The sequence below is a fragment of the Salmo salar genome, chromosome 27 (genome assembly GCF_965601325.2).
Source record: "Salmo salar chromosome 27, fSalSal1, whole genome shotgun sequence".
NCBI classification, from domain to species: Eukaryota; Metazoa; Chordata; class Actinopteri; order Salmoniformes; family Salmonidae; genus Salmo; species Salmo salar.
Genome location: NC_138317.1, coordinates 20,507,208 through 20,535,000, shown reverse-complemented (window position 1 = coordinate 20,535,000; position 27,793 = coordinate 20,507,208). Strand labels below are relative to the sequence as shown.

The 27,793-nt window shown below is 43.5% G+C and overlaps 2 protein-coding genes across 2 annotated transcripts in view; both read right to left on the bottom strand.

Annotated features, from left to right (window-relative positions):
* The window catches only part of LOC106588614 (trophoblast glycoprotein), a 2,642-nt gene extending 458 nt beyond the window's left edge, over positions 1-2,184 (bottom strand). Inside the window, exons 1-2 of the mRNA XM_082970085.1 lie at positions 1,355-2,184; positions 1-968 (exon numbers count right to left, since the gene is read on the bottom strand). The exon at positions 1-968 is cut by the window's left edge and continues 458 nt beyond it. Of these exons, the coding sequence (XP_082826211.1) occupies positions 80-968; positions 1,355-1,617 (1,152 nt within the window). The 5' untranslated portion in view covers positions 1,618-2,184 and the 3' untranslated portion in view covers positions 1-79. The remainder of the gene's footprint in view (positions 969-1,354) is intronic.
* Positions 2,185-8,533: 6,349 nt separating this feature from the next.
* On the bottom strand, positions 8,534-26,000 carry LOC106588615 (transmembrane protein 222). The gene is made up of 6 exons (XM_014177777.3): positions 25,846-26,000; positions 21,045-21,129; positions 15,024-15,055; positions 13,778-13,874; positions 12,535-12,665; positions 8,534-9,481 (listed from the first exon to the last, which is right to left on the bottom strand). Exons 1-6 carry the CDS (start codon positions 25,959-25,961, stop codon positions 9,394-9,396), a joined length of 549 nt encoding a protein of 182 aa, XP_014033252.1. The 5' UTR covers positions 25,962-26,000; the 3' UTR covers positions 8,534-9,393.
* Between the last annotated feature and the right edge of the window lie 1,793 nt (positions 26,001-27,793).

Genomic DNA, 27,793 nt, shown 5'->3' with positions numbered 1-27,793 from the left:
TGAATGCAATAGAAAAAAAGTCCAATGTTTTCAATTATGAAAGAAGGATCATGGAAGCCCCTTGAGTGTCTTGATATCGTCAAATGTCTGCCGTGGTGGAGACCTGAGAGAGCCTGGGGTCGGAATCGAGCTCGTAGCGGTAGTGGTATCCCTCCAACACCTCTGTGCATGCTTCCCGCATGTCATTGATCCTCTTCTTGATGCCCTGCCGGTTGAGGTAGAGGACCAAGAGGAAGACGAGTCCCACGAAGCCCAGGACGATCCCCAGGAACACGTAGGAAGTCTGGAGGGCCAGGTCCGCCCCCTCATCCACCCTGTGGCACCCCAGCGCCACCCTGTCCCCGCCCACCCCAGCCTGTCCAGCCACCCCAGCCGCCAGCCTCAGCAGAGAGATGTTCCTCATGTCTGGGGGGAAGGCACACACCAGGCTCTCTGCGTCCCCCACATGTCCCTGGGAGGAGTTGAGCCAGGCAGCGAAGGGCTCAATACCACAGATACAGGTCCAGGGGTTCTCCCCTAGAATGAGTCTCGCCCCGGGACACAACGAGTCCAGCTCAGCCAGGCCCTCCTCCTGGATGGTCCGCAGAGCGTTGAAGGTCAGATCCAGCTGCTCCAGAGAGTCCAACCCAGAGAAGGTGCCATTGTAGAGGGCCACCAGGGAGTTGTTGGCCAGGATGAGCCTCCGCAAGCCCCCCAGGTAGGAGAAGGTGTGAGAGGGCAGGTAGATCAGGCTGTTCCCTGACAGGTCCAGGGTCCGGATCTCCCCCAGGGTGGACCAGCGAAGAGACACAGCCAGGTCCATGACAGAGGAGTGGTTGTAGAGAGCTCGGCTGAGGTTGAGCTCCCTGAGGGTGTGGCCAGGAACAGTGAAGGCCTCTGGGTTGATGACAGTCAGCTGGTTGGAGCTCAGGTCCAGAGAGCGGAGGGAACGCAGTCCAGAAAACGTCTGAGACTCTACCTCTGTTATCCTGCAGGGAGGGAGGGACAGTGGGAGCAGAGGACGTATAGTCACTCATGGTCTATAATAACAGTAATAACACAATAGTAGGCACATGGTTGATTCAAGACTACCCAACACAACAGGACTTCAACTTCAAATAATAGTTTTGCAGGAATCTCCTTGCGAATGATTTTGCGGAAGATTGTATCTCAGCAGGCCTCATCAAATGTTCAAAAGTGTGAGAAATTATAAATATTAAAAAAATATATATGGACAAACTCTATGACATGTTTGCTATAATAACACATTGATATTTCAAATCATGAAGGAAATATAAACTTGGGAAAGTGAGTCTAATAAAAGTAGGCCAAACTACAAAAGTCTTATTTTTGGTGGGTACAATGTTTATCTTACCTGTTGTTACTCAGTGACAACGTGGTTAAATTGTCCAGCCCTTTGAACGATTCTGGCCCAATTCTGCTGATCTGATTTCCCGTTATAAACAGATTCCTCGTGTACCCTGGTATCCCGGACGGGACACTCCGCAAGTATTTGGAAACACACTTGACGGTGTGCGCGGCTTCTGAGCATTCGCAACGAAGAGGGCATCCAAATGCGCGCCCAGAGATTGAACAGAGCAGCGCAAAGAAAACAATTAGCGGGGCCAAATTCGGCATTTTTTTACAAATATGCTATGTGAAACCAGAACAGTGATATAGTTTTTATACATTCAAAACAAAAAACTCCACAGAGCGACACTCACGGAAAAAGACTTGATTTCCATTTCAAACGTAGAACAAACTCGTCCCTAGTGCCTACTTTTCTAAGCGAGACAAAAGTTAAGCATATGCTTTAGGTTCCAGTGCATTGACTGCGCACACCAGCTATATACAAATATACGTATCCTACTGCCGATGAGAGTGAAACGTGGAGAGTCCCGTCGTACACTATTCAGATTGTCCTCAGCATCTCCTTGATCCGTTCTGTATTACAAGTCCTGGCTGGATGTTCAACTTTTTAGAATTTCTGAAGCCCACGTGTGACTGAGAGGCAGTGTCTGATTTCTATGACAAAAAGGAATCTCGCTGTCGGGGTTGTTTGATCCCAGCGGATGCAAGCGGGGCGCAGCTCCACTCAAACAATGACATTAAAGCACCATCGCGTTGTAGGCTACAATCAGCGGGGAGGAGCTTTCCAGCTTTCCACTCACCCTGTCCAGAGCCTTTCTGCTCTCCCACTCTAACAAGAAGGGTGACATTTCTGCCCGCAATTGGGGCGTTCATGCATATGGTCACTCCCCTCCACTCAAACAGGAGTAATATAGGCCTAGTTAACTAATTTGGACGGGAAATAAAAAAAATCCAAATATATTGTTATAATATGATTGTGATTTATCAGTGGGTGCTGCAGCACCCCTACTTCCTGAGGCTAATAATAATATTGGATGCCAGCCACCGACAAATCCCACAGAAGGGGCGGGTGACAACAACTAGCTGACCGTGCAGCAGTAGACAAGTGTCCTGCGCCCCCGCCTGTCGGGCACTGTTTTCCTGCGGTTCTGTTAACGACGCTGGTGGCGGGTGTTCGGCAGGTGAGAGCAATGGACACTGTGTTCTAGCTTAGCCAGGATGACACCGGTACACAGCAGGCTGGAGGCTGGGCCGACACCGTGTCCTAGCTAGACACGGTGTCGCCCCAGCCTCCAGCCTACTGTGCTAGCAGGAACGCCCCGAACGCCAGGAACGCCCCGAACTGCGGGTTGCAGTTGCACACCGTTGACTTCAACAGCATGCCTACACTGGATGGGAGAAAGAAACGCAACTATTGAATTTGACAAAAACCTTAAAAAATTAAGGAGTTGGTTCTGTGTCTCCTTAGATTTCAAACATGGAGCTATTTAGCTCACACGATCCTATTATTAGTTAATAATTATTCGATAATAACCTAAGTCATTATCTTCACGCTATTCGATAGACAGGCAGGCTAAAGATTCCACCAGTATGTTATAATAACCGGAAGCGCAAAATGGCCAGAATTAGTCATACACACGAAGATGGAGAACTGACACATTCCCAGATCCTTGTGGCATGACACTTGATTTGAACTATTGTGGGGCACTGAATAAGAACTCATGGGGTCCACTTCAACAACGTTAAAAAGTTAAAGTTCTTAATAAATGTACTGAGCCATCAGGTTGAATACATCTCAATACTTGCCAAAGTAATTGACATAACAATGTTATAACAATGAAGAACACAGGCTATGTGTATTAAAAAAAAAATATTCCACAAGCGAAAAGATAATGTATCCAAATCAATAAAGACGGACGCACCTTCAAGCATTTGCAGATCAAAATTTGTGCTACAGAAAATGCGGATAGAAGTGCCCTCCTCTCACTGTGATATTAGATCAACAATGCTTTTTAGATGGAGGGGGAGCGGAGCCTCTGTCTGCCCACCCCTCCTCCCCCAATGCTCTCTACAGGAAAAGAGAGAAAGAGCATCGAGGGTGTTTGCAGAATGATGACAACTGGCAATTGAATCCGAGGTTGTCCTTTTGACAGCCAAGTGTTTACTCTGAAATATGATACGAATGGTTGGATCAGTGGTGAAATTCACTTGAAATTGAGCGTTTAATTAATTAGCCTTTCTCCTTGACACAAATTAGACTAACTGTAAATTTGAGCACATGTAGTACTAAACCTATGCTGTACGAGTAGGCATAAGTAATATGATCCAATGCTAGCATAATGTATGCACCATTTCTTTAGAAATCCATCACCAACAAATAGTTACAATAATAAATGTCTTTATTGGTATCATAGTTACATGTTATTTAAATACAATCATAGTTCACTCAGTCACTTGCAGATTATTTCATGGGGAAACTGAACTCCTAATCTTCAAGGGATTAAAATAACAAAACAAGGGTATTGGTGTTTATAACTTTATATGATTATTGGCCCTCAGTTATAATAGCATCCCAACTGTCTTTTGTAAGCAGACAATGTGTGAAACCACAGGTGTCCACATTCCACAACCCAGCTTCTGGCTACAACCAGGGGGAAAGAACATCTAATATGAATTCAACTACTCTGAAGAGTGTTACTGATTCTAGAACATAACAGAATGAGAAAATGAGGGGTTCCATTGCACAAAAACCATGTCTGTTTCCTCTGTTTACCATTAGTTAAATAAAGGTTAAATAAAATACTAATTATAGGAAAGGAGCAAGGTTTTCAAGTGGAATCAAGGCCACAATTTATATCCAGTCTTGCCTCTAAATTAAAAAAGACTAGTGCTTCAGTCAACCTCTAGTGTTATGAGAATGATCATCTATCATAGACATTGTCCAAGGATGCTACAAAAATAAAATAAAAATAAGGCCACCTAGCCTGGTCCCAGATCTGTTTGTTCTGGATAGACAACTCCTATGGCCATTGGCATGCCAGCACAAATAGATCTGGGACCAGGCTAGGACATAACATACAAAATGGATGATGTAGTACACAAAAAAAGAGAGCCACTTTAGGCCCTTTGCACCATTTTCAAAACTACTGACTGAAATTATACAAAAGTTTGAGAGTGCATCTTTAACTACAAGCCCCACTGTTTGTTCACACGAAGCAGAGCTATTCTCCTGCATCTCAGATGATGCTCATCACTCACCGACAATATCAGTCATCTTTGAGGTCAGGAAGGAGGGACAACCCTCCTGCTGTTTAGTTTTAATCTACCTTTCTATTATATGGCACCTCCTACACTCTTAGGAAAAAAAACTAAAAGGGTTATTTGGCTGTCCCCATAAGAGAACCCTTTGAAGAACCATTTTTGGTCCCAGGTTCTAAGTGGAACCAAAAAGGGTAGGAGAACCAAAATGGCTTCTCCTACGGGGACAGCTGAAGAACCCTTTTGGAATCCTTTTTTCTGGGAAAAACTGGTAAACAGAGTAAACTATGGATCATTTAAAAGGTCTATTAAAGTCTAGTATATTATATACATACAGTTGAAGTCGGAAGTTTACATATACTTAGAAAAATGAGTTTTAATGACTCCGACCTAACACTCCACAAATTTATTGTTAAACTATAGTTTTGGCAAGTCAGTTAGGACATCTACTTTGTGCAAAACAAGTAATTTCTCCAAGAATTGTTTACAGACAGATTATTTCACTTTACATACACTAAGTTGACTGTGCCTTTAAACAGCTTGGAAAATTCCAGAAAACGTCATTGCTTTTGAAGCTTCTGATAGGCTAATTGACATCATTTGAGTAATTTGGAGGTGTACCTGTGGATGTATTTCAAGGCCTACCTTCAAACTCAGTGCCTCTTTGCTTGACATCATGGGAAAATCAAAAGAAATCAGTCAAGACCCCCAGAAAACAATTGTAGACCTCCACAAGTCTGGTTCATCCTTGGGAGCAACTTCCAAACGCCTGAAGGTACCACGTTCATCTGTACAAACAATAGTACGCAAGTATAAACACCATGAGACGCATTCTGTCTCCTAGAGATTAACGTACTTTGGTGCGAAATGTGCAAATCAATCCCAGAACAACAGCAAAGGACATTGTGAAGATGCTGGAGGAAACAGGTACAAATGTATCTATATCCACAGCAAAATGAGTCCTATATCGACATAACCTGAAAGGCCGCTCAGCAAGGAAGAAACCACTGCTCCAAAACCGCCATAAAAAAAGCCAGACTACGGTTTGCAACCTCATATGGGGACAAATATCATACTTTTTGGATAAATGTCCTCCGGTCTGATCAAACATAAATAGAACTGTTTGGCCATAATGACCATCATTATGTTTGGGGGAAAAAGGGGGAGGCTTGCAAACTGAAGAACACCATCCCAACCGTGAAGCACGGGGGTGGCAGCATCATGTTGTGCGGGTGCTTTGCTGCAGGAGAGACTGGTGCACTTCACAAAATAGATGGCATCATGAAGATGGAAAATTATGTGGATACATTGAAGCAACATCTCAAGACATCAGTCAGGAAGTGAAAGCTTGGTCGCAAATGGGTCTTCCAAATGGACAATGACCCCAAGCATACTTTCAAAGTGGTGGCAAAATGGCTTAAGTACAACAAAGTCAAGGTATTGGAGGGGCCATCACAAAGCCCTGACCTCAATCCTATAGAAAATTTGTGGGCAGAACTGAAAAAGCGTGTGCGAGCAAGGAGGCCTACAAACCTGACTCAGTTACACCAGCTCTGTCAGGAGGAATGGGCCAGAATTCACCCAACTTAGTGTGGGAAGCTTGTGGAAGGCAACCTGAAACGTTTGACCCAAGTTAAACAATATAAAGGCAATACTACCAAATACTAATTGAGTGTATGTAAACTTCTGACCCACTGGGAATGTGATGAAAGAAATAAAAGCTGAAATAAATGATTCTCTCTACTATTATTCTGACATTTCACATTCTTAAAATAAAGTGGTGATCCTAACTGACCTAAGACAGGGGATTTTTACTAGGATTAAATGTCTGGAATTGTGAAAAACGGAGTTATATATATATTTGGCTAAGGTGTATGTAAACTTCCGACTTCAACTGTACATCATACATACTGTCATGGACAATTTACATGATTTTAGAAAACCCTTTGTGGTAATAAAGTGTATATAAATGTATTGTTATAGGTAGTCATCTGCTATGATATGCAGTTATCAGCAATTCCCCAAAAAGCCACAGGATTCAAGAAAATAGTTATGTCCACAGAGACATAGAACATGCAGCCAGGACATGCACAACCGCACCTCATGCATCCACACACCCACACGCTTTCATTGACATACTCATGCATTCAGGCACAAACTTGCTTCATTGCAGAACAGTGATGAGTTTTGATATGATATAGTATGGTATTGCATGTAGAAAATTAAGGGAACTAAGGAGGATAGTTAATTTACAATATAAATTAAAACAGGAAATTAAAACAGGATATTTGAGATTATACAATGTTACTTAAGACAATATCACTCGGTCTAATATTTGCACATGAACATGAAAGGAAAAATATAAGAAGCCATAGTACCTCTAGGCATGAGCACACCAAAGGAGCGTAAATACCCTAGAAAGAATTGGTGTCTTCGCATAAAATTGCCAAACAGCTACAGAAGTAGTGTAAAAGTGCCTTGACTGTGAATGTCATGGAAAACAAAGAAGGATCTTTAAAAACCTACACAAATATATACAATTTCTTTTTTTTACATACAATTTGGGGTTATTGCAGTGGTAGATCAACATCGATCATATTTGCTGGAATTTCAAAGAATGAAGTCCGACAGGAGAGAAAGCAGGAATGTGAAAAGGGCTGCATGGAGATGCATTGACGTTTCACAATGTCCTTCTAATCTCATCTGAGACAGCAGGAGTGGCACTCTGGCACAGGAGGAGAGGAGACCCCAGGATATTAAGCCAAAGACTTGAATGCTTTTCACACTATCGTGCCAACCCAAACCAAGCTGTGCTGGCTCAGACCTTTTTCCTTTCAGCACGGTTACACATTATGCTGGATGCGTAACCAGGCCAGCTCAGTACATCGGTTCAGTCCAGTTCGGTAGTGTGACAAGGGTATTGGTGTGTTCAACCTGGAGGAGCCAGCAGGCTACCTGCTGCTTCTGGCAGCTCCATGGCTAAAGAGAGAAAGCTCAAGGCTCAGCGCTTTGTGGTTTCACTCCAAACAATGAGGGGATTTGAACCTGCCACCGCAGAAGGAAGCCATGGCAATGGATATTGTGTGCCAACCATCATCTAGGATTAGCCAGTGTTTGAAAGTAGGCTACTACGTACAAAATCAATATAGATGGTATAGTCCCAAAAATATATTTGATATAAATTGAGCCATTCATGTACATACACATTTTCCGGGAAGACCCGGGATAGAAGACCATTGTTTTTCAGGCGCCAACTATATGAATACATTTTATTTTTTCACGAGCCCAGTCAGAGCTAGGATTCAGAGGTACTTATTTCTTCTAGGGCACATTTTGACGTTGGAGTGTTCAGGATCAGAAAGTGTTGATCCCTCTCCTGTAGGGACTGGGAAGCTCTCCATTTAGCACACTCACATCCTACAACACAGAACACAAATGAACTCTGCAGAATTCCAGAACATCATGCATTCCATTCCCATCTGCAGGTGAAGTCCAGAGTTATGAGTCCAGGGTTCCACAGAGGTTACCATGGCCACTGTAGGAAGTATCCAAATAATCCAACACACTTAATGAGATTATCTGAAATCTATAATCTATAATCCCGTTTTGAAAAGAGCCACAATTAAAATGGTCTCTAAACATACAAATGTCAATAGAGTTAAGAAAAATACAAATATTTAAATAAGATGCAGACAGAAGCAGTTCAACTACGCTCATAGATATCACACAAGATGAGGCATCACTTGCTTATAGCAGAGTTTTGAGAGTTGTTATCCTGGATACAGTCCATAGTAGTAAATAGATAGAATTCATTGAAACAACAAACCATTCTTGGTGAATCACAGGTTATTAAAAGTTGCAGTAATAGGAACTGTATCAAACCAAGCGTAAAATGCCAATGCAATAACACATTCCTTGAAAGGCATTAAAGTGAAATATCAAGATGGAGTATTTTATTTATCTCAGAGTATGGGAAGCACTGAGTCAGTGGATCATCATCATAGTCCTATGTCATTAAAATGGATGGTGGGTGTTGGTTTCAGCATGGCAGAGAGAGACAAAGGCAAGGATGCTGCTGTCCCTGTGGGAGACAAGACTACTACCCCTGAAAGAAAGAACAACCCCTACCCCCTTCACCACTACCATCGCTACTGTAATCTACAGAACCGGCAACATCCACCCCCTCCACATTCCTAGGTAATGGATGGTTATGATGGTCTATACCCATATACTAGGCCTTCATTAAAAATCAAAACATTTGAAAATTGCATAAACATTTATGGAGTTGGGATGTTTGTGGGGGGCATTACAATATTTAAAAGTAAGCTACCGTCCATCAAGAACAATTACTCTCAACCCCAAAATAAACAAACAACTAAAATTGCCATCCAAATGTATTCCAGCTTCAGTAGGGCCACGCCACCAGTGAAAGCCAGGTTGCCTGGTCCTAGAAACAAACAGGCTTTGTGCTTAGTTGAGTGGAGGATGTTTCTGGCCTTCTCTTCATTGTCCTCTCATTGGTTTGTATGTTGCTGGGGTGTCACAGTTCCATGTCTTTTTTCCTCTCCATCCTCACAATCAGAGTTGAGGTGTGACACCTCCCACCTCTACCGTCACTTCCAACCTGCAGGGGGTTCCCATTCCCTCCCTCCCTGTTTGTCCTCTAACCCCCCGCCCCTCCCAATCTCCCTCACCCCCCTTCTGCAGGGAGTCCATCCCACTCCCCCCTCTGCTCCTTGCCCCCTGGCCACCCTGAAAGCTGTGTCCTCCCACCTGGTTGGCTGGTCACTGCAGGTTAATGGTCAGAGCCACAGTTAGGATGATACTCAGCAACATGAGGAAGGGAAGCCAGGTCTTCAGGAACCCTGCACAGCTGGAAAGGGGAGACAGAGATGGAGGGAGAGGGAGAGTGAGAGACAGAGAAAGAGAGGGGGAGATACAGATGGGGAGCAGAGAGTGAGTGAGAGAGAGAGACAGAGAAAGAGAGGGGGAGATACAGATGGGGAAAAGAGAGTGAGGGAGAGTGAGAGAGAGAGACAGAGAAAGAGAGGGGGAGATACAGATGGGGAAAAGAGAGCGAGAGGCATTGGCTTTCTGGAACAACAACAATAACAGAAGACGTAAGCGATCATATGAGGTCTGAGGAGTGACTGAGTGAAAATCGAATTCTTCACCTAATTTCCCCCATAGTCTTGACAGCACACGCCTGAGATTGCACGCACGTAATTAATTACAGAGGCTCAAGTGGTTGCCATGACAACCGCTTAAGATCCAGCCAGGCCAGGGTCATGTGACGCGTCTGTCCAACCAACCACTCACATAGCTACGCTCCAATGTCCGTACTAGGATGAGTACCAATCAGATTGCCTGCATGCATGGGTTCACTCTAGGTAGTATGCTAGTGGGAAGACTCCTGCCTGCTACCACTCTCACAGGAAGGGGCATGGGGACGAGCTGTCACATTCCATCAACCAAAACATACCACTGTATCATCAGACTCAATCCTAATATCTCCATAGAATCATCAGGCCCTCTGTCTGTCTGTCTGTCCCTCAGAGTGTTCCAGGATTCTCTGTATTCAGAGGAAATTCAGTGACATATCTATCAGCCCCTGGGACCCAGAGAGTACAGAGCGTACACATACCCAATATCCAGCCCTACCTCACAGTTCTGGTCCTAAAAAAGTTAAGTCACAGTGCTGTGAATCTTAACAACATCCATTCAAATGCAGTCTGGAGGAGTTTCTTTTCATCTTTTCTGCAGCTGTATCTCAGTACCTGTCGTGCTTGTCATCACTGAGGGAGAGCAGACAGATAGAGAGTACCTGGCGTGCTTGTCATCACTGAGGGAGAGCAGACAGATAGACAGAGAGTACCTGGCGTGCTTGTCGTAGCTGAGGGAGAGCAGACAGATAGACAGAGAGTACCTGGCGTGCTTGTCGTAGCTGAGGGAGAGCAGACAGATAGACAGAGAGTACCTGGCGTGCTTGTCATCAGCTGAGGGAGAGCAGACAGATAGACAGAGAGTACCTGGCGTGCTTGTCGTAGCTGAGGGAGAGCAGACAGATAGACAGAGAGTACCTGGCGTGCTTGTCGTAGCTGAGGGAGAGCAGACAGATAGACAGAGAGTACCTGTCGTGCTTGTCGTAGCTGAGGGAGAGCAGACAGATAGACAGAGAGTACCTGGCGTGCTTGTCGTAGCTGAGGGAGAGCAGACAGATAGACAGAGAGTACCTGGCGTGCTTGTCGTAGCTGAGGGAGAGCAGACAGATAGACAGAGAGTACCTGTCGTGCTTGTCGTAGCTGAGGGAGAGCAGACAGAGAGACAGAGAGTACCTGGCGTGCTTGTCGTAGCTGAGGGAGAGCAGACAGATAGACAGAGAGTACCTGGCGTGCTTGTCGTAGCTGAGGGAGAGCAGACAGATAGACAGAGAGTACCTGGCGTGCTTGTCGTAGCTGAGGGAGAACAGACAGATAGACAGAGAGTACCTGGCGTGCTTGTCGTAGCTGAGGGAGAGCAGACAGATAGACAGAGAGTACCTGTCGTGCTTGTCGTAGCTGAGGGAGAGCAGACAGATAGACAGAGAGTACCTGGCGTGCTTGTCGTAGCTGAGGGAGAGCAGACAGATAGACAGAGAGTACCTGGCGTGCTTGTCGTAGCTGAGGGAGAGCAGACAGATAGACAGAGAGTACCTGGCGTGCTTGTCGTAGCTGAGGGAGAGCAGACAGATAGACAGAGAGTACCTGGCGTGCTTGTCGTAGCTGAGGGAGAGCAGACAGATAGACAGAGAGTACCTGGCGTGCTTGTCGTAGCTGAGGGAGAGCAGACAGATAGACAGAGAGTACCTGGCGTGCTTGTCGTAGCTGAGGGAGAGCAGACAGATAGACAGAGAGTACCTGGCGTGCTTGTCGTCAGCTGAGGGAGAGCAGACAGATAGACAGAGAGTACCTGGCGTGCTTGTCGTAGCTGAGGGAGAGCAGACAGATAGACAGAGAGTACCTGGCGTGCTTGTCATCACTGAGGGAGAGCAGACAGATAGACAGAGAGTACCTGTCGTGCTTGTCATCACTGAGGGAGAGCAGACAGATAGACAGAGAGTACCTGGCGTGCTTGTCGTAGCTGAGGGAGAGCAGACAGAAAGACAGAGAGTACCTGTCGTGCTTGTCGTAGCTGAGGGAGAGCAGACAGATAGACAGAGAGTACCTGTCGTGCTTGTCGTAGCTGAGGGAGAGCAGACAGATAGACAGAGAGTACCTGGCGTGCTTGTCGTAGCTGAGGGAGAGCAGACAGATAGACAGAGAGTACCTGGCGTGCTTGTCGTAGCTGAGGGAGCGCAGACAGATAGACAGAGAGTACCTGGCGTGCTTGTCGTAGCTGAGGGAGAGCAGACATATAGACAGAGAGTACCTGGCGTGCTTGTCGTAGCTGAGGGAGAGCAGACAGATAGACAGAGAGTACCTGGCGTGCTTGTCGTAGCTGAGGGAGAGCAGACAGATAGACAGAGAGTACCTGGCGTGCTTGTCGTAGCTGAGGGAGAGCAGACAGATAGACAGAGAGTACCTGGCGTGCTTGTCGTAGCTGAGGGAGAGCAGACAGATAGACAGAGAGTACCTGTCGTGCTTGTCGTAGCTGAGGGAGAGCAGACAGATAGACAGAGAGTACCTGGCGTGCTTGTCGTAGCTGAGGGAGAGCAGACAGATAGACAGAGAGTACCTGGCGTGCTTGTCATCACTGAGGGAGAGCAGACAGATAGACAGAGAGTACCTGGCGTGCTTGTCATCACTGAGGGAGAGCAGACAGATAGACAGAGAGTACCTGGCGTGCTTGTCGTTGCTGAGGGAGAGCAGACAGATAGACAGAGAGTACCTGGCGTGCTTGTCGTCAGCTGAGGGAGAGCAGACAAAGTCAGAGTCAGTATCTCAGTACCTGACGTGTTTTCCGTGGACTAGGGAGAGCAGACAGAGGTTGATCATGTTCCACGAGGTCTTGTTTTCATAGCGCATCAGGTTCAGAGCCATGGCCACATGGGAGTGACAGTTGTCACAGCAGAGGTTGTGCTGTGGAGGGGGGGGAGAGGTACAATCAACATTTGTATGGTGCGGCACCCTTGGAACAGCTTAGGGGTTAAGAACCTTGCTCAAAGGCACAAAGGCAATGGTATATGGTACACTATATATACAAATGTATGTGGACACTTCTTCTAATTAGTTAATTCGGCTATTTCAGCTACACCCGCTGCTGACATGTGTATAAAATCGAGCATACAGCCATGCAATCTCTATTGACAAACATTGGCAGTAGAATGGTCTTACTGAAGAGCTCATTGACTTTCAATATGGCACCGTCATAGGATGCCACCTTTCCAACAAGTCAGTTTGTCAAATTTCTGCCGTGCTAGAGCTGTCCCGGTCAACTGTAAGTGCTGTTATTGTGAAGCAGAAATGTCTAGAACAAAACAATGGCTCAGCCGCAAAGTGGTAGGCCACACAAGCTCACAGAACAGGACCGCCGAGTGCTAAAGCGAATAGCGCGTAAAAAATCTTCTGTCCTAAGTTGCAACACTCACTACCGAGTTCAAAACTTTCTCTGGAAGCAACATCAGCACAATAACTGTTCGTCGGAACTTAATGAAATGGGTTTCCATGGCCGAGCAGCTGCACAATCTAAGATCACCATGCGCAATGTCAAGCGTCGGCTGGAGTGGTGTAAAGCTCACCGCCACAAAGTTTAGAGCAGTGGAAACTTGTTCTCTGGAGTGATGAATCACGCTTCACCATCTGGAAGTCCAACGGACGAATTTGGGTCTTGGCGCATGCAAGGAGAAAGCGGAAGAACTTGACTGGCCTGCAGAGCACTGACCTCAACTCCATCGAACACCTTTGGGATGAATTGGAGCGACCGACTGCGAGCCAGGCCTAATCGCCCAACATCAGTCCCCACAGCAATGTTCCAACATCGAGTAGAAAGAGTTCCCAGAAGAGTAGAGACTGTTATAGCAGCAAAAGGGGACCAACTCCATATTAATGCCCATGATTTTGGAATGAGATGTTCGACAAGCAGGTGTCCACATACTTTTGGTCATGTAGTGTACCTAGAATCCCAACAGATTCGGAATTTGGATTCAAACCAATGACCTTCCGGTTGGAACCTTCCGCCTACAATTCCTTACCATTCTGTTTTTGTACTCCTCTGAGGCGTCTTGCACTGCTGTGTCCCAGGCGTTGGCGCCACCAGCATACACCTTGGCTACGTCCAGCATCCAGTACCTTCAAATACACAGAGAATCTATCAGAAACTAAAGCTACTACTACTCTGTAGCCTGGTTGGTCCCAGATCTGTTTGTGCTGTCTTGAGTTGGGTATACAGCACAAATAGATCTGGGACCAAGCTAACTGCTCTGCACAAGTGCTTTTATTGAAGATACAGTGGGGTACGAAATTATTCACACCCTTGATAAAGATGAGCAATAATAACTCAATAAAATATTTTAAATACTAATTTACATTGTATGCGCAAACATTTTTGAATTTATATTACTTTATACTAATACAATTGCTCAGAGAAAGACATTTTGTTCAACAAGTAATCATTTTTTTCCCCACACACAAAAAGGTAGGGGTCAAAATGATTGACAACCCTAAAGAATCCCCGAGCTGACAAGGTAAAAATCTGTCGTTCTGCCCCTGAACACGGCAGTTAACCCACTGTTCCTAGGCCATCATTGAATATAAGAATTTGTTCTTAACTGACTTGCCTAGTTAAATAAAGGTTCAATTAAAATTAAAATAAATTGGGGCGTATGATCTTTGACCCTCTGTAACTTGCTCACTCCTCATTACTTATGATTCATTCAGGATTATCTGTAATCATGGTAGCATCCAAATTAATGTAGAAGTGTTTAGAGAACTTATATTCTCATTTACAATAAAAGTGACTCCAAAAATCACACAATACATTATTTACCAGTCATTTCTACTGGGCTAGAAATAATCAGAAACACATCCGAAATGAGCTGCAAATGCAGCCAACAAGTTTGTAGAGTCACAGGCTTGATGTATTCATTGCATTCTAGGAATATGGGACTTTTGACTACTTTTTATAAGAATCTTTAGGGGTGTCAATCATTTTGACACCTACCTTTGAGAAAAACTGCATGTTTTACTTGTTAAACAAAATGTCTTTCTCTGAGCAATTGTACTAGCATAAAATAGTCGAATTTCACAGAATTCTTTATTTTATACAGTCATTATTGCTCATCTTTATCAAGGGTGTCAATAATTTGGGACCCCACTGTTTGTTAAGAAAAGATGCAGAGATTTTAATATCCCTCTACTGATTTGACCATGAAGAACACAATAAATATTTCAGTCATCAGGATAAGACTAAACACACCCCAGAACATTTAATTTACTTACTTTGTTGGTCTCCCAAAGGCCATGTTGTCTTCCTGCAATAAATCACAAAGAAAAATAAACATGCAATATAATTGGTAATGCGTTCATAATATCAAACCTAATGAATGACAATGTTAAAATCACCCTGAAGCTCACTTTTTGGGGTCTCTCAATTTTCATAAATTCAGCAGATATCAACAACAAAGCATATAAGGTGTTGTGCTACAGGAAGCAGATAAAGAGTACCCAGCAGGTGTTAGCCTGGCACTGGTGTGTGTGTGTTAAGGTGTCAGCATGCTTCAGTTTTGTTTTACAGTTCATTTCATGCTATTCTACACATTTTGCTATAGGGTGGAGAGAAATGTTTGCAATTTGTAATATGATATCGAAGTGAAAGTTACTAACAAAATCAAAGGAGCCCCCCTGTCGTAATTCGACCATGATTACTGCAAGTTTAGATAGCTGGCTAGACTAACTTACCAATCTAAACATTGTTAGCTGACATGGCTAATTGAATGACTGTCAGTGACTGACATAGCAAGAGAAGAACTGCTGATTCACAACCAAATGTAGAAATTGCACCTTGTGTATTCTACTATTCCAACCACCCAAGCCTTAGACTGTTTCTCTCTGCTTCCGCACGGCAAGCACTACTAACAGGCTCCTGAACAGCTTCCATCCCCATGCCATAAGACTGCTAAATAGCTAACTAAAAAGCTAACACGGACTATCAGAGTTGACCTTTGTATCTTATTCTTGCACTGTCTCTATGCACACTCACAGGGCCCTACACACTACGCACACTGATACTCCAACACCCATACAAACACTCCATCAGTTGCTCATACATAAATAAAATGCAAATACATTTCTACTGACTATACACACATCCAATCATGAAATACGCTGCTGCTACTCTGTTTATCATAAATCCTGACGCCTAGTCACCTTACCTCTATACATATCTACCTCTATCACTCCAGTATCCCTGCATATTGTAAATATGGTACTGGAACTGACCCTGTATATAGTATGCTTACTTAATCATGTTCTTCGTATTTTCTATGTTGTGTTTTTGTTCTACCTTGTTATTATTTGTATTACAGTACATTGTTATTGAGGACTGCATTGTTGGGGTTAGAGCTTGCAAGAAAGCAGTGGTGACCTGTCAATCAGGAAAGGTGGGGCCCCAACTGATTTTTTGTTGTTGTTGCCTGTATCTTATTTTGTCATTAATACGTGTCACATATCAGTTTGCAAACAATGTAAAAAAAAAAATGGTGTTGTTGTGTTGCAGGTGTTTCTGTCTAGCTCAGTGCTTTCTGTGGTGGTGGGGCAGCCAGTGGAAAATACAGAGCGTAGGGGTTGGTAATGTTCTGTAGTTGCACCGTGATTGGGTCAGTGTTCTGTCACTCATGGGGACACTACGTCACCGCAAAATCTACGGGGAGAGCTCAAACATTCAAGCTCCTTGGGTGCTGCCATTTAGTTATATCAGAAGTGCCCATCCAAGAAGGCTCAAGGTCATTTGCCACAGATAAAATAATGTCAAATCACATTATATATACCATAGCTTTGATTGAACTGATCATGTCCACATCATACTTTCAAAATCTTAACCACCAAGCTAGACAAGCAGTCATCATCATGAATCAAGTCGACAATCTACTGGCAAATCCTTTTCAATCCTTGTTATGTGAAGATAAATAATTAAGAGATACAGTGAGGGAAAAAAGTATTTGATCCCCTGCTGATTTTGTACGTTTGCCCACTGACAAAGAACGGATCAGTCTATAATGTTAATGGTAGGTTTATTTGAATAGTGAGAGACAGAATAACAACAACAAAAATCCAGAAAAATGCATGTCAAAAATGTTATAAATTGATTAGCATTTTTATCAGGGAAATAAGTATTTGACTCCCTCTCAATCAGAAAGATTTCTGGCTCCCAGGTGTCTTTTATACAGGTAACGAGCTGAGATTAGGACCACACTCTTAAAGGGAGTGCTCCTCATCTCAGTTTGTTACTTGTATAAAAGACACCTGTCCACAGAAGCAATCAATCAATGAGATTCTAAACTTTCCACCATGGCCAAGACCAAAGAGCTCTCCAAGGATGTCAGGGACAAGATTGTAGACCTACACAAGGCTGGAATGGGCTACAAGACCATCGCCAAGCAGCTTGGTGAGAAGGTGACAACAGTTGGTGCGATTATTCGGAAATGGAAGAAACACAAAAGACCTGTCAATCTCCCTTGGCCTGGGGCTCCATGCAAGATCTCACCTCGTAGAGTTGCAATGATCATGAGAATGGTGAGGAATCAGCCCAGAACTACACGGGAGGATCTTGTCAATGATCTCAAGGCAGCTGGGACCATAGTCACCAAGTAAACAATTGGTAACACACTACGCCGTGAAGGACTGAAATCCTGCAGTGCCCGCAAGGTCCACCTGCTCAAGAAAGCACATATACATGCCCGTCTGAAGTTTGCCAATGAACATCTGAATGATTCAGATGACAACTGGTGAAAGTGTTGTGGTCAGATGAGACCAAAATGGAGCTCTTTGGCATCAACTCAACTCGCCGTATTTGGAGGAGGAGGAATGTTGCCTATGACCCCAAGAACACCATCCCCACCGTCAAACATGGAGGTGGAAACATTATGCTTTGGGCGTGTTTTTCTGCTAAGGGGACAGGACAACTTCACCGCATCAAAGGGACGATGGACGGGGCCATGTACCGTCAAATCTTGGGTGAGAACCTCCTTCCCTCAGCCAGGGCATTGAAAATGGGTCGTGGATGGGTATTCCAGCATGACAATAACACAAAACACAAGGCAACAAAGGAGTGGCTCAAGAAGAAGCACATTAAGGTCCTGGAGTCGCCTAGCCAGTCTCCAGACCTTAATCCCATAGAAAATCTGTGGAGGGAGCTGAAGGTTCGAGTTGCCAAACGTCAGCCTTCGAAACCTTAATGACTTGGAGAAGATCTGCAAAGAGGAGTAGGATAAAATCCCTCCTGAGATGTGTGCAAACCTGGTGGCCAACTACAAGAAACATCTGACCTCTGTGATTGCCAACAAGGGTTTTGCCACCAAGTACTAAGTCATGTTTTGCAGAGGGTTCAAATACTTATTTCCCTCATTAAAATGCAAATCAATTTATACAATTTTTGACATGCGTTTTTCTGGATTTTTTTGTTGTTATTCTGTCTCTCACTGTTCAAATTAACCTACCATTAAAATGATAGACTGATCATTTATTTGTCAGTGGGCAAACGTACAAAATCAGCAGGGGATCAAATATGTTTTTCCCTCACTGTATTATCGGCCATAAACATTGGAAATCGCAAATTCAACAATGAGTGCTTTGAAAGGAATCCGTATCTAACTGCAAGCGTCGCGAAGCAATCACTAGCCTGCTATTCAGTGGAGTGGGTGTGTGGTCCAAGTCTGGGTTTTAAGGGTCTCTTTTCCAAGCTTAAAAGGATAAACATTCACATGCAACACCATGGGCCAGAAAAAGATTGAATACATTGGGAATACTGTCAATCCAGAATGACTTCTGCCGCATTCAAACCAACTGGAAACTCAGAACTGGGAAATCTCAGACCTCAGTGAGTTCAAGACAACTGGGAACTCTGAAAAAATTAGCTCTGACGTTGTCGACAAAGTTTGATGACAAAATTGTCCCGCAAAAGGACCCCCTTCCTTTTCAAGTGAGCACAGCACAACAAGGTGAGTCCAAAAATGTATTGTATGCTGCTGCATAAATGACATAATATGCCAGGGAGATTTGTATACTGTAGCTAAGAAAGTAATTGTATGTTGTGTAGTAAGCTGTTAGTAGCCTATGTGCCTGACCCTAATAATTTGGTGCCTTTCCCCCTCATAATTTCGCCTACTGTTCTGACTCAGTGGTGCAGATGTAGCCTATAGCCTGTTTTAGAGAAATGTCATCATTGAATATTGTAAGAGCTTTCATTGTCTGCTTATATGCCCCCTTCATTTATCCTATGGTTCTGACTTATACAGGGAGAACACTAAGAATGGCCCATGTTCTGAATTCTGTCGCTGTACATTTAAAAAGTTCTGAACAAATAGTAATATTGACTACGTCCCTTCCAAGCTCGCTCATTAATGTCTTAATGGAAATTATGGATTGACTCTTATCCGCTCGTCGTTCCCTTATGCCATAGTTTGTACATCCCAATTGTCAGTAGAAACCACATTATTTTAAGCAAGTCAGCCATATCAGCTGTTTTTTTTTGAAAGGCAGTAAATGAGGCTGAATTAACTTTTTCACTGCCAGACAAGGCTCCGCTGATAGCCAGGTGTAGCGGTGGTAAGGATTCACTCCATGGTGCTGAAAAGAAAACTCTTATCCAGACAGCTTTACGTAAGCCCTAACAGTTTGTGGGCACGGTTTGTCACCATTGTCGTGCAATTAATGTATTGTTTAGTGCTTTGCTGGCATGCAACCCAATTTTGGGGGTGGGGACTTTGCCCCACCAAGATATTCAGGTGAAGTCAGAAGTTTACATACACCTTTAGTCAAATACATATAAACTCAGTTTTTCACAATTCCTGACATTTAATCCTAGTAAAAATTCCCTGTCTTAGGTCAGTTAGGATCACCACTTTATTTTAAGAATGTGAAAAGTCAGAATAAACGTAGAGAGAATGATTAATTTCAGCTTTTATTTATTTCATCACATTCCCAGTGGGTCAGAAGTTTACATACACTCAATTAGTATTTGGTAGCATTGCCCTTAAATTGTTTAACTTGGGTCAAACGTTTTGGGTAGCCTTCCACAAAGTATATGTCCTAACCGACTTGCCAAATCTATAGTTTGTTAACAAGAACTTTGTGGAGTGGTTGAAACACTTAGGTTGGAGTCATTAAAACTTGTTTATGTAAACTTCCAACTTCAATTGTACATGCTAAAATGTCATTGTACTTGTGCATGTGACATGAAATCTTGAATATGAAACTATTCTAACTCTCAACAGTAAATTGAGACCCCGACAGTTCTGTTTTGGGAAATTGATCCGCGAGCCTACAAAAGGGCACAGTGGCCGCCAGTGCCCTTCCCTGAGCTAGAACAAACATTATGCTATCATTTAGAAAAGCTCATGGCGACAGAGGGGTTGCGTCTCTAGTTCTTACAGACCAGGGAAATCCTACTGTAGGGTGTATAGTCTTTCTTATTCAATTTAGCAATCCCAAAGAATGGAGTTTATTTTTGGGGCCAATACAGGGTGCTTGTAGCAGTGTACTTGTTGGAGAGCTTCAGGGAGTTAACAGATCATATTGAACTCTTTATTGATCCCTGAGGGGACATGCATTTCCCTGACAAGTTCTTCCAGGAAGGCCAATGTAATAGTGAGCACACACACACACACACACACACACACACACACACACACACACACACACACACACACACACACACACACACACACACCCACACACACACACACACAGCTATTAGACTCTTCTTCTCTTGAAACCTAGTCCCCAGTCGAGTCCCAAGGCAGCGCCCGCAGTAATAAGTATGATATATATATATATATCAATCACTGCAAGGAGCAGCACTTGACATATGACTTCAATATAAGGTTCTGCTTGCAGATCTAGTTATATAGATCTATAGTTCACTACCTCTACAGGCAGCCAATAGGTATTTCAATGTGGTTTAAAGACAGCTCTTCCAATTTATATTTGCCTGTTCCCAAATCTGTTTGTGCTGTCTTGGCAACTCTTATAACAATACTTATAACAAGTATTACAGACAAAGCTCAATATCCTGGAACAGAGAAGGCCGGTTTCCCCCCAACCAAGATGAATCTACAGGAGTAGGCTTAATCTGGGTCCGGGAAATGGGCCCTAAATCTATGCACGTGTGTGTAGTGTGTCTAGGCTTATCAGGATTTCAGCCAAATGATATGGGTCAATTTTCTTCTGCCGCTTGAGAGAAAGAACAGAAAAAGAAGATAGTAAAAAACCAGAAGAAAGGAGAGGAAGAAGACAAGTACTCACAGAGACAAAGTAGGGCCCAGCAAAGTCCCGGATGATACCAGAAGAGGTGCAGATTCCCATGTGTCCAATGAATGGTAGCAGCCATCTGCAAGGGTGCAACTTTGGTTTTAGAAGTGGTGGGGACATAACCTGGGGGGTCTAAAGCTAATTTCCAGCATTTCTACACAATCCAATATGACGGCCTTTCTAGCCGTCTCTATTTAGAACAACAATATTGTTTTGCACCTTTAACCACTAGCCTAACAAATTAACAACTCTTTAAAAAATTAAGTACAAAGACTTGACTGTCTTTATTGAGACATACTTTATATCAAATTTTAGCCAGACCGCCTAGCCAACCTGAGCCGCATGCACACCCAACCCCCACCAGTCTACTCAATAACTTAACTCTCCCAACACAATTTCCTTCCCATTTTTTTTTTTTCAAGGTAAAGGCTTGGAAACAAAAGTAAACAAAAACATGCAAAGAAAACACATACACATTAACACACAGAAACAGCACATCCTCCATTTCATTAATCTCATAGGCCTAATATTACTGTACAGCTCTTTTTACTTGCACACAATATAGCTGGGTCGTGCCGTCCTGCCCCTAGGGGTCCAAGGCCCAACACACCCCACTCAGCTTTAGGATCTAAGTGAAACATTAATTATTGGTTTCAGGTGTGTTAGACCAAGGCCAGGGTGACAACCCACAGTAAGGCAGACCTCCAGGGCCAGGACTGAGTAGCCCAGCATGTATTGATTGTCTAAATAAATATCTCCCTTGACATTGGGCATGTTTTTAATAGAGAATCCTTTTGTCATACAGTATTCCATATAAGGCATCCAGACAATTATGAAAGTTGCCCAGTATACCCTTAATCTTGTAATAAATCAAATCTAGGGATACATAACTTGACATTTCTGCCATCCATTGTGACATTGTTGGAGGAAAACCAACCTTCCAAATAATAGCAATGCATTTCTTAGCCACTATAAATTCTTGGTTACACAGTTTCTTCTGATAACAGTCTCCAGTATCAACATTTCCAAGCAAACAAAAATAAGGAGAAGGGAGAATCTGTAGACATGCTGAGATAAAAGAACATACACTTTGCCAGAATTCAGCCAGCCTTCCCAAGACCATAGCATCTGCAACTATGTTCCCTTTTGTGTTTTACACCTCCAGCAGAGGAACAGCATTTCTGAGTGCATGATATTCAGTTTCACTGGCATATAGTACATTCTATGGATGGTCTTAAACTGCAGTAATTTATGTCTGAGATGATATGAACATGACTGGACATTTAAACATATCTGTATCCATTCATTATCATCAATAGCTTCTACCAGGTCTTCCTCACATTTTTGCTTTACATGTTTTGAGTCATCGGGAAAAGCCTCTATCAACCCTTGATACAGTTTAGAAATCAACTTTAAGTTTTTTGTCTGACTGCCTTAAAATAGTTTCAATCTTTAAAGCATCTGGGTTGTCCAGTTTTTGTTGCACAGAGAGAATAAAGTGTATCTGCATAAGTTCACATCAGCTCCATCACAGACTGGTCTTCCCTGGCTGCCTGAACCTGCTGAGACCCCTGTCACCATATGATCATGCTCAGAATTACCTTGGTGTACATTTACACTTTATATTAGGGGCGGCAGGTAGCCTAGTGGGTAGAGCGTTGGGGCAGTAACCGAAAGGTTGCTGGATCGAAACCACAAGGTAAAAATCGGACGTTCTGCCCCTCAACAAGGCAGTTCCCCAGTAGGCTGTCATTGTAAATACGAATTTGTTCTTAACTGACTTGCTTAGTTAAATTGAAAAAAATTGATCAGGAACAGGATTTTCTTTCTTCTGGTTAGGCTATATTGATCTCTGGCTCCCTCTTTAGTTATTTGTGTGTCAATTATTTTTATCACATTCCTTAAAGCGTCAGACAAGCTCAGTAGCCTACATATAGTTGATTTTATTAAAACATAGACACACCCTATGAACTGTTGGAATCATGGAAATATTATTATTCTAATTCTATAGTTAGAATATAATAGTAGGCACTTTGAATACAGTGTTGTTTGACATGACAACGAATGAAAATGCCAGGGTAGGAACCAAAGTGTTGATAAGTCTTTCCTAGGGGACCCTATAATCTTTGGCTACATTTCATGTTCTCTTAGCTACATCACATAGCTAACATATTCATGCTTTACATATTCCTCTTTGATTTAGAATGCTGATTATCAGGCTGTATAGCTAGTTACGTTTGCTCTGCTCAGTACATTTATTACCTAGCTAGCCATTAGCGGCTAACTCGATTTAGGCTCAACTTGCAAAGAAAAGACAACATTTTACATAGCTACATAGCTGTTTGCAGATGTAAGAAACATAAACTAATAGTGTCATTATAGAACGCTAGTGGATTTATATTAAGAAGCCAAGTGAAAACAGCATCGTTGTCATCAACATTGTTGCATGTGCTGCATTGACCATGCAGACTGAATGCAAGTGTCTCGTGGTTGAGGAACAACAAATGCGCTTCTTGAGTGACAGGGGGCGGGGCTAGGTCTTTTGAAATATTCATTTAGTGCCTTGTAAATAGGATGCAAGTTTTGTAATATTTTTGTTCAGGCTTCATTCGTTTCACTCTGACAATTAGCTTAGTGTTGTGGAGTAACTACAAATGTTGTTGATCCATCCTCAGTTCTCATATCACAGCCATTAAACTCTGTAACTGCTTTAAAGTCACCATTGGTGTCATGGTGAAATCCCTGATCGGTTTCCTTCCGCTCCGGCAACTTAGTTAGGTAGGACAGCTGGAGCTTTGTCATGACTGGGTGTATTTATACACCATCCAAAGTGTAATTAATAACTTCACCATGCTCAAAGGGATATTCACTGTCTGCTTTTTTTATGTTTACCCATCTACCAATAGGTGCCCAACTTAGCGAGGCATTGGAAAACCTTCCTGGTTTTTGTGCTTGTATCTGTGTTTAAAATTCACTGCTCAACTCAGCGACCATACAGATAATTGTATGTGTGGGGTACAGAGATGAGGTAGTCATTCATAAATCACGTTAAACACTATTACTGCTCAAAGAGTGAGTCCGTGCAACTTATTGTGACTTGTTAAGCAAATGTTTACCCCTGAACATATTTAGGCTTGACACAACAAAGGGGTTGAATACTACTTATTGACTCAAGACATTTCATCTTTTAATTTGTAGTTCATCTCTAAAACATAATTCCACTTAGACATTCTGGGTTATTTTGTGTAGGCCAATGACCAAAACATCTTCACTTAATCCATTTTAAACGCAGGCTGTAACACAACAAAATGTGGAAAAAGTCAAGGGGTGTGAATACTTTCTGAAGGCAGTGTAGCCCAACTGATCAAATGAACAGACAGACAGTGTATTGTTCTCTTACACATCGATCACACCGACAGTGTCATTGCATTTTGGTACACCAGAAGTACATTAATCTGCAATGAAACGCAGCGTTTGCCTTGCAGCATTGCAGTTGCAGTGTGTGGTGCATACGTTGGATTTATCTAACGTTTGCATTAAATTGTATACTTGACTTGACGGAAATAGTAGCAAAAGGTGAATGTTATCCACCAAAAATGTGGGATTACAAAAGTTTGACAGCAGAATTCATTACACAACATTGATGCAATGACGACGTCGGTCTGATCGCGGCGTAACTGCATTGAGTTACAGCGATTGCACTTATTTTGACCAGGGCCCAAAGTAATGCACTACATAGGGAAGTGTGCCATTTGGGATGCAAAAACAACATTGTTTGCTCATACATCTGGCAGCCCACTAGAGCGTCTCACTGATATATCTTCATATAATTGGTTTATACCAATGATACCATTATATTATGCATTCAAGAGATGCTCTTTTGCAATAGTGAAATGGTGCAGGAAAGAGGGGCAGGACACAAAGGCGGCATCCTAGATAATGTCTGATCCAATAGAGAGTGCAGTGCAGTCGTGCCCACCTAAATACTAGTCAGAGAGATTTTATGTAGGGAAGAGTTGGTTGTTGGGGAAAAAGCGGGTGGTGAGAACTGTCTCAAATGGCACCCTATTGTCATTCGTGCACTCATTTTAACCAGAGACAAAAGTAGTGCACTATAAAGGGAATAGTGTGCCACTAAGGACGCAGGCTGTATCTGTCTCCTCCTTGATCCAAAAGACACTCCCTACAACACTACACCACAATCAGATTTAAATATAGTAATAAAATACATTTCTGTTTTGAAACCATAGAAATGTGTTTTGGTAGCCTGATAAAAACTTCTAATATTCAAAATGCCAACAACCTGTCTGTGAGGATGATGTCACTTTAAACTGCTGTGACAGCTCGTGGCTTTGTTACTATGTAGCGAGTTGCCTCGCTGAAACTGATAGATTGCATCAAGTCACTTTAATACAAAGCCAGCTGGTTGGATTAATCATTAGGATACATTGCAGCCATTTCGCTAAAGTTATTGTAACCTAGCTTGCCTGTGTGCCTTCACGAAGCCAGCAAAGGCTAAGTAGCCCCTGGGCTATGCTGTCAAGTGTCCCTGACTGTGTATGTCAGAAAAGAAAAGCCACCGTTTTAAATTTGACAAGCTTTGTCCTCGGCACATATCGGTATTAATAACCAACCGCGAGGGCTTAAACACAGCTGATAAGCGAACTGATAGCAACTGGCTAGCCAGCTAGCAAACGTTAGCTACGGAGCTGTCACCAATAACTCTCCCACACTGATTATGAATCACGCACTAAACACGACAAAGCAGACATGCAAGTTTACTCCGGGAACTCACGATAGTACGGGGATAGGTGTCCACACGATACAGTAGGGGTAACGACTCGTATCGGGGTTTATCCTTTCAAAAGCTATGTGGTAATTCTTCATGGTGTCGATTTCGACATCCGCCATCACCAACTGTGAAAAATGAATTTCATTCGCCCAACTTCCTGGCAACCAGCTTCTCCACAGACATAACAATGAGATTGGCCATCTAGCAATTATGACAAATGCCAGATGGACCATATTTTTGTTGGGTGGGCTGGTGGAAAAAAGGGAAACAGCCAGTGACCAATAGGCCTGTTAAGATTTTTTTTTTTTAATGGATTTTTGTGCAATTTCTCTATTATCATCATAATATATTTGAGCATTTGCAGGGTTCCTGAGTGGAGAAGCGGTCTAACGCGCTGCATCTCAGTGCAAGAGGTGTCATTACAGTCCCTGGTTCGAATCCAGGTTCTACCACATCTGGCCCATGGGGGGGTGTACAATTGGCTGGTCTTCCCTGGCTACCTGAACCTGCTGAGACCCCTGTCACCATCTGATCCTGCTTAGAATTACCTTACATGTATACATTATATTAGGGGCAGCAGGTAGCCTTGTGGTTAGAGTGTTGGGCCAGTAACTGAAAGGTTGCTGTATTGAATCCCTGAGCTGACAAGTTGTTCTGTTGTTCTTCCCCTGAACATGTTCATAAATGGCTAAAAATATATCATAGGGAATAAAGTTTTGAAGTGTCTGTCCTATATCTAGGATATAAACTCAGCAAAAAAAAGAAATGTCCTCTCACTGTCAACTGTGTTTATATTCAGCAAACTTAACATGTGTAAATATTTGTATGAACATAACAAGATTCAACAACAGACAGAAACTGAACAAGTTCCACAGACATGTGACTAACAGAAATGGAATAATGTGTCCCTGAACAAAGGTGGGGTCAAAATCAAAGGTAACAATCAGTATCTGGTGTGGCCACCAGCTGCATTAAGTACTGCAGTACATCTCCTCCTCATGGACTGCACCAGATGTGCCAGTTGTTGCTGTGAGATGTTACCCCACTATTCCACCAAGACACCTGCAAGTTCCCAGACATTTCTGGGGGGAATGGCCCTAGCCCTCACCCTCCAATCCAACAGGTCCCAGACATGCTCAATGGGATTGAGATCAGGGCTCTTCGCTGGCTATGGCAGAACACTGACATTCCTATCTTGCAGAAAATAATGCACAGAACAAGCAGTATGGCTGGTGGCATTGTCATGCTGGAGGGTCATGTCAGGATGAGCCTGCAGGAAGGGTACCACATGAGGGAGCAGGATGTCTTCCCTGTAACACACAACGTTGAGATTGCCTGCTATGACAACAAGCTCAGTCCGATGATGCTGTGACACACTGCCCCAGACCATGACGGACCCTCCACCTCCAAATCGATCCCGCTCCAGAGTACAGGCCTCGGTGTAACGCTCATTCCTTTGACGATAAACATGAATCCGACCATCACCCCTGGTGAGACAAAACTGCGACTCGTCAGAGAAGAGCACTTTTTGACAGTCCTGTCTGGTCCGGCGACGGTGGGTTTGTACCCATAGGCGACGTTGTTGCCGGTGATGTCTGGTGAGGACCTGCCTTGCAACAGGCCTACAAGCTCTTAGTCCAGCCTCTCTCAGCCTATTGCAGACAGTCTGAACACTGATGGAGGGATTGTGCTTTCCTGGTGTAACTCGGGCAGTTGTTGTTGCCATCCTGTATCTGTCCCGCAGGTATGAATTTCGGATGTACCGATCCTGTGCAGGTGTTGTTACACGTGGTCTGCCACTGCGAGGACGATCAGCTGTCAGTCCCGTCTCCCTGTAGCGGCGTCTCACAGTATGGACATTGCAATTTATTCCGCTGGCCACATCTGCAGTCCTCATGCCTCCCTTCAGCATGCCTAAGGCATGTTCACGCAGATGAGCAGGGACCCTGGG

Coding starts and splice junctions, on each gene's coding strand:
- LOC106588615 (XM_014177777.3), bottom strand. CDS start 25,961: ATGGCGGATGTCGAAATCGACACCATGAAGAATTACCACATAGCTTTT. Junction 15,056..21,044: donor CTGGGCCCTACTTTGTCTCT/GTGAGTACTTGT, acceptor GATTTATTGCAG/GAAGACAACATGGCCTTTGG. Junction 12,666..13,777: donor AGGAGTACAAAAACAGAATG/GTAAGGAATTGT, acceptor CCCCCTCCACAG/CACAACCTCTGCTGTGACAA.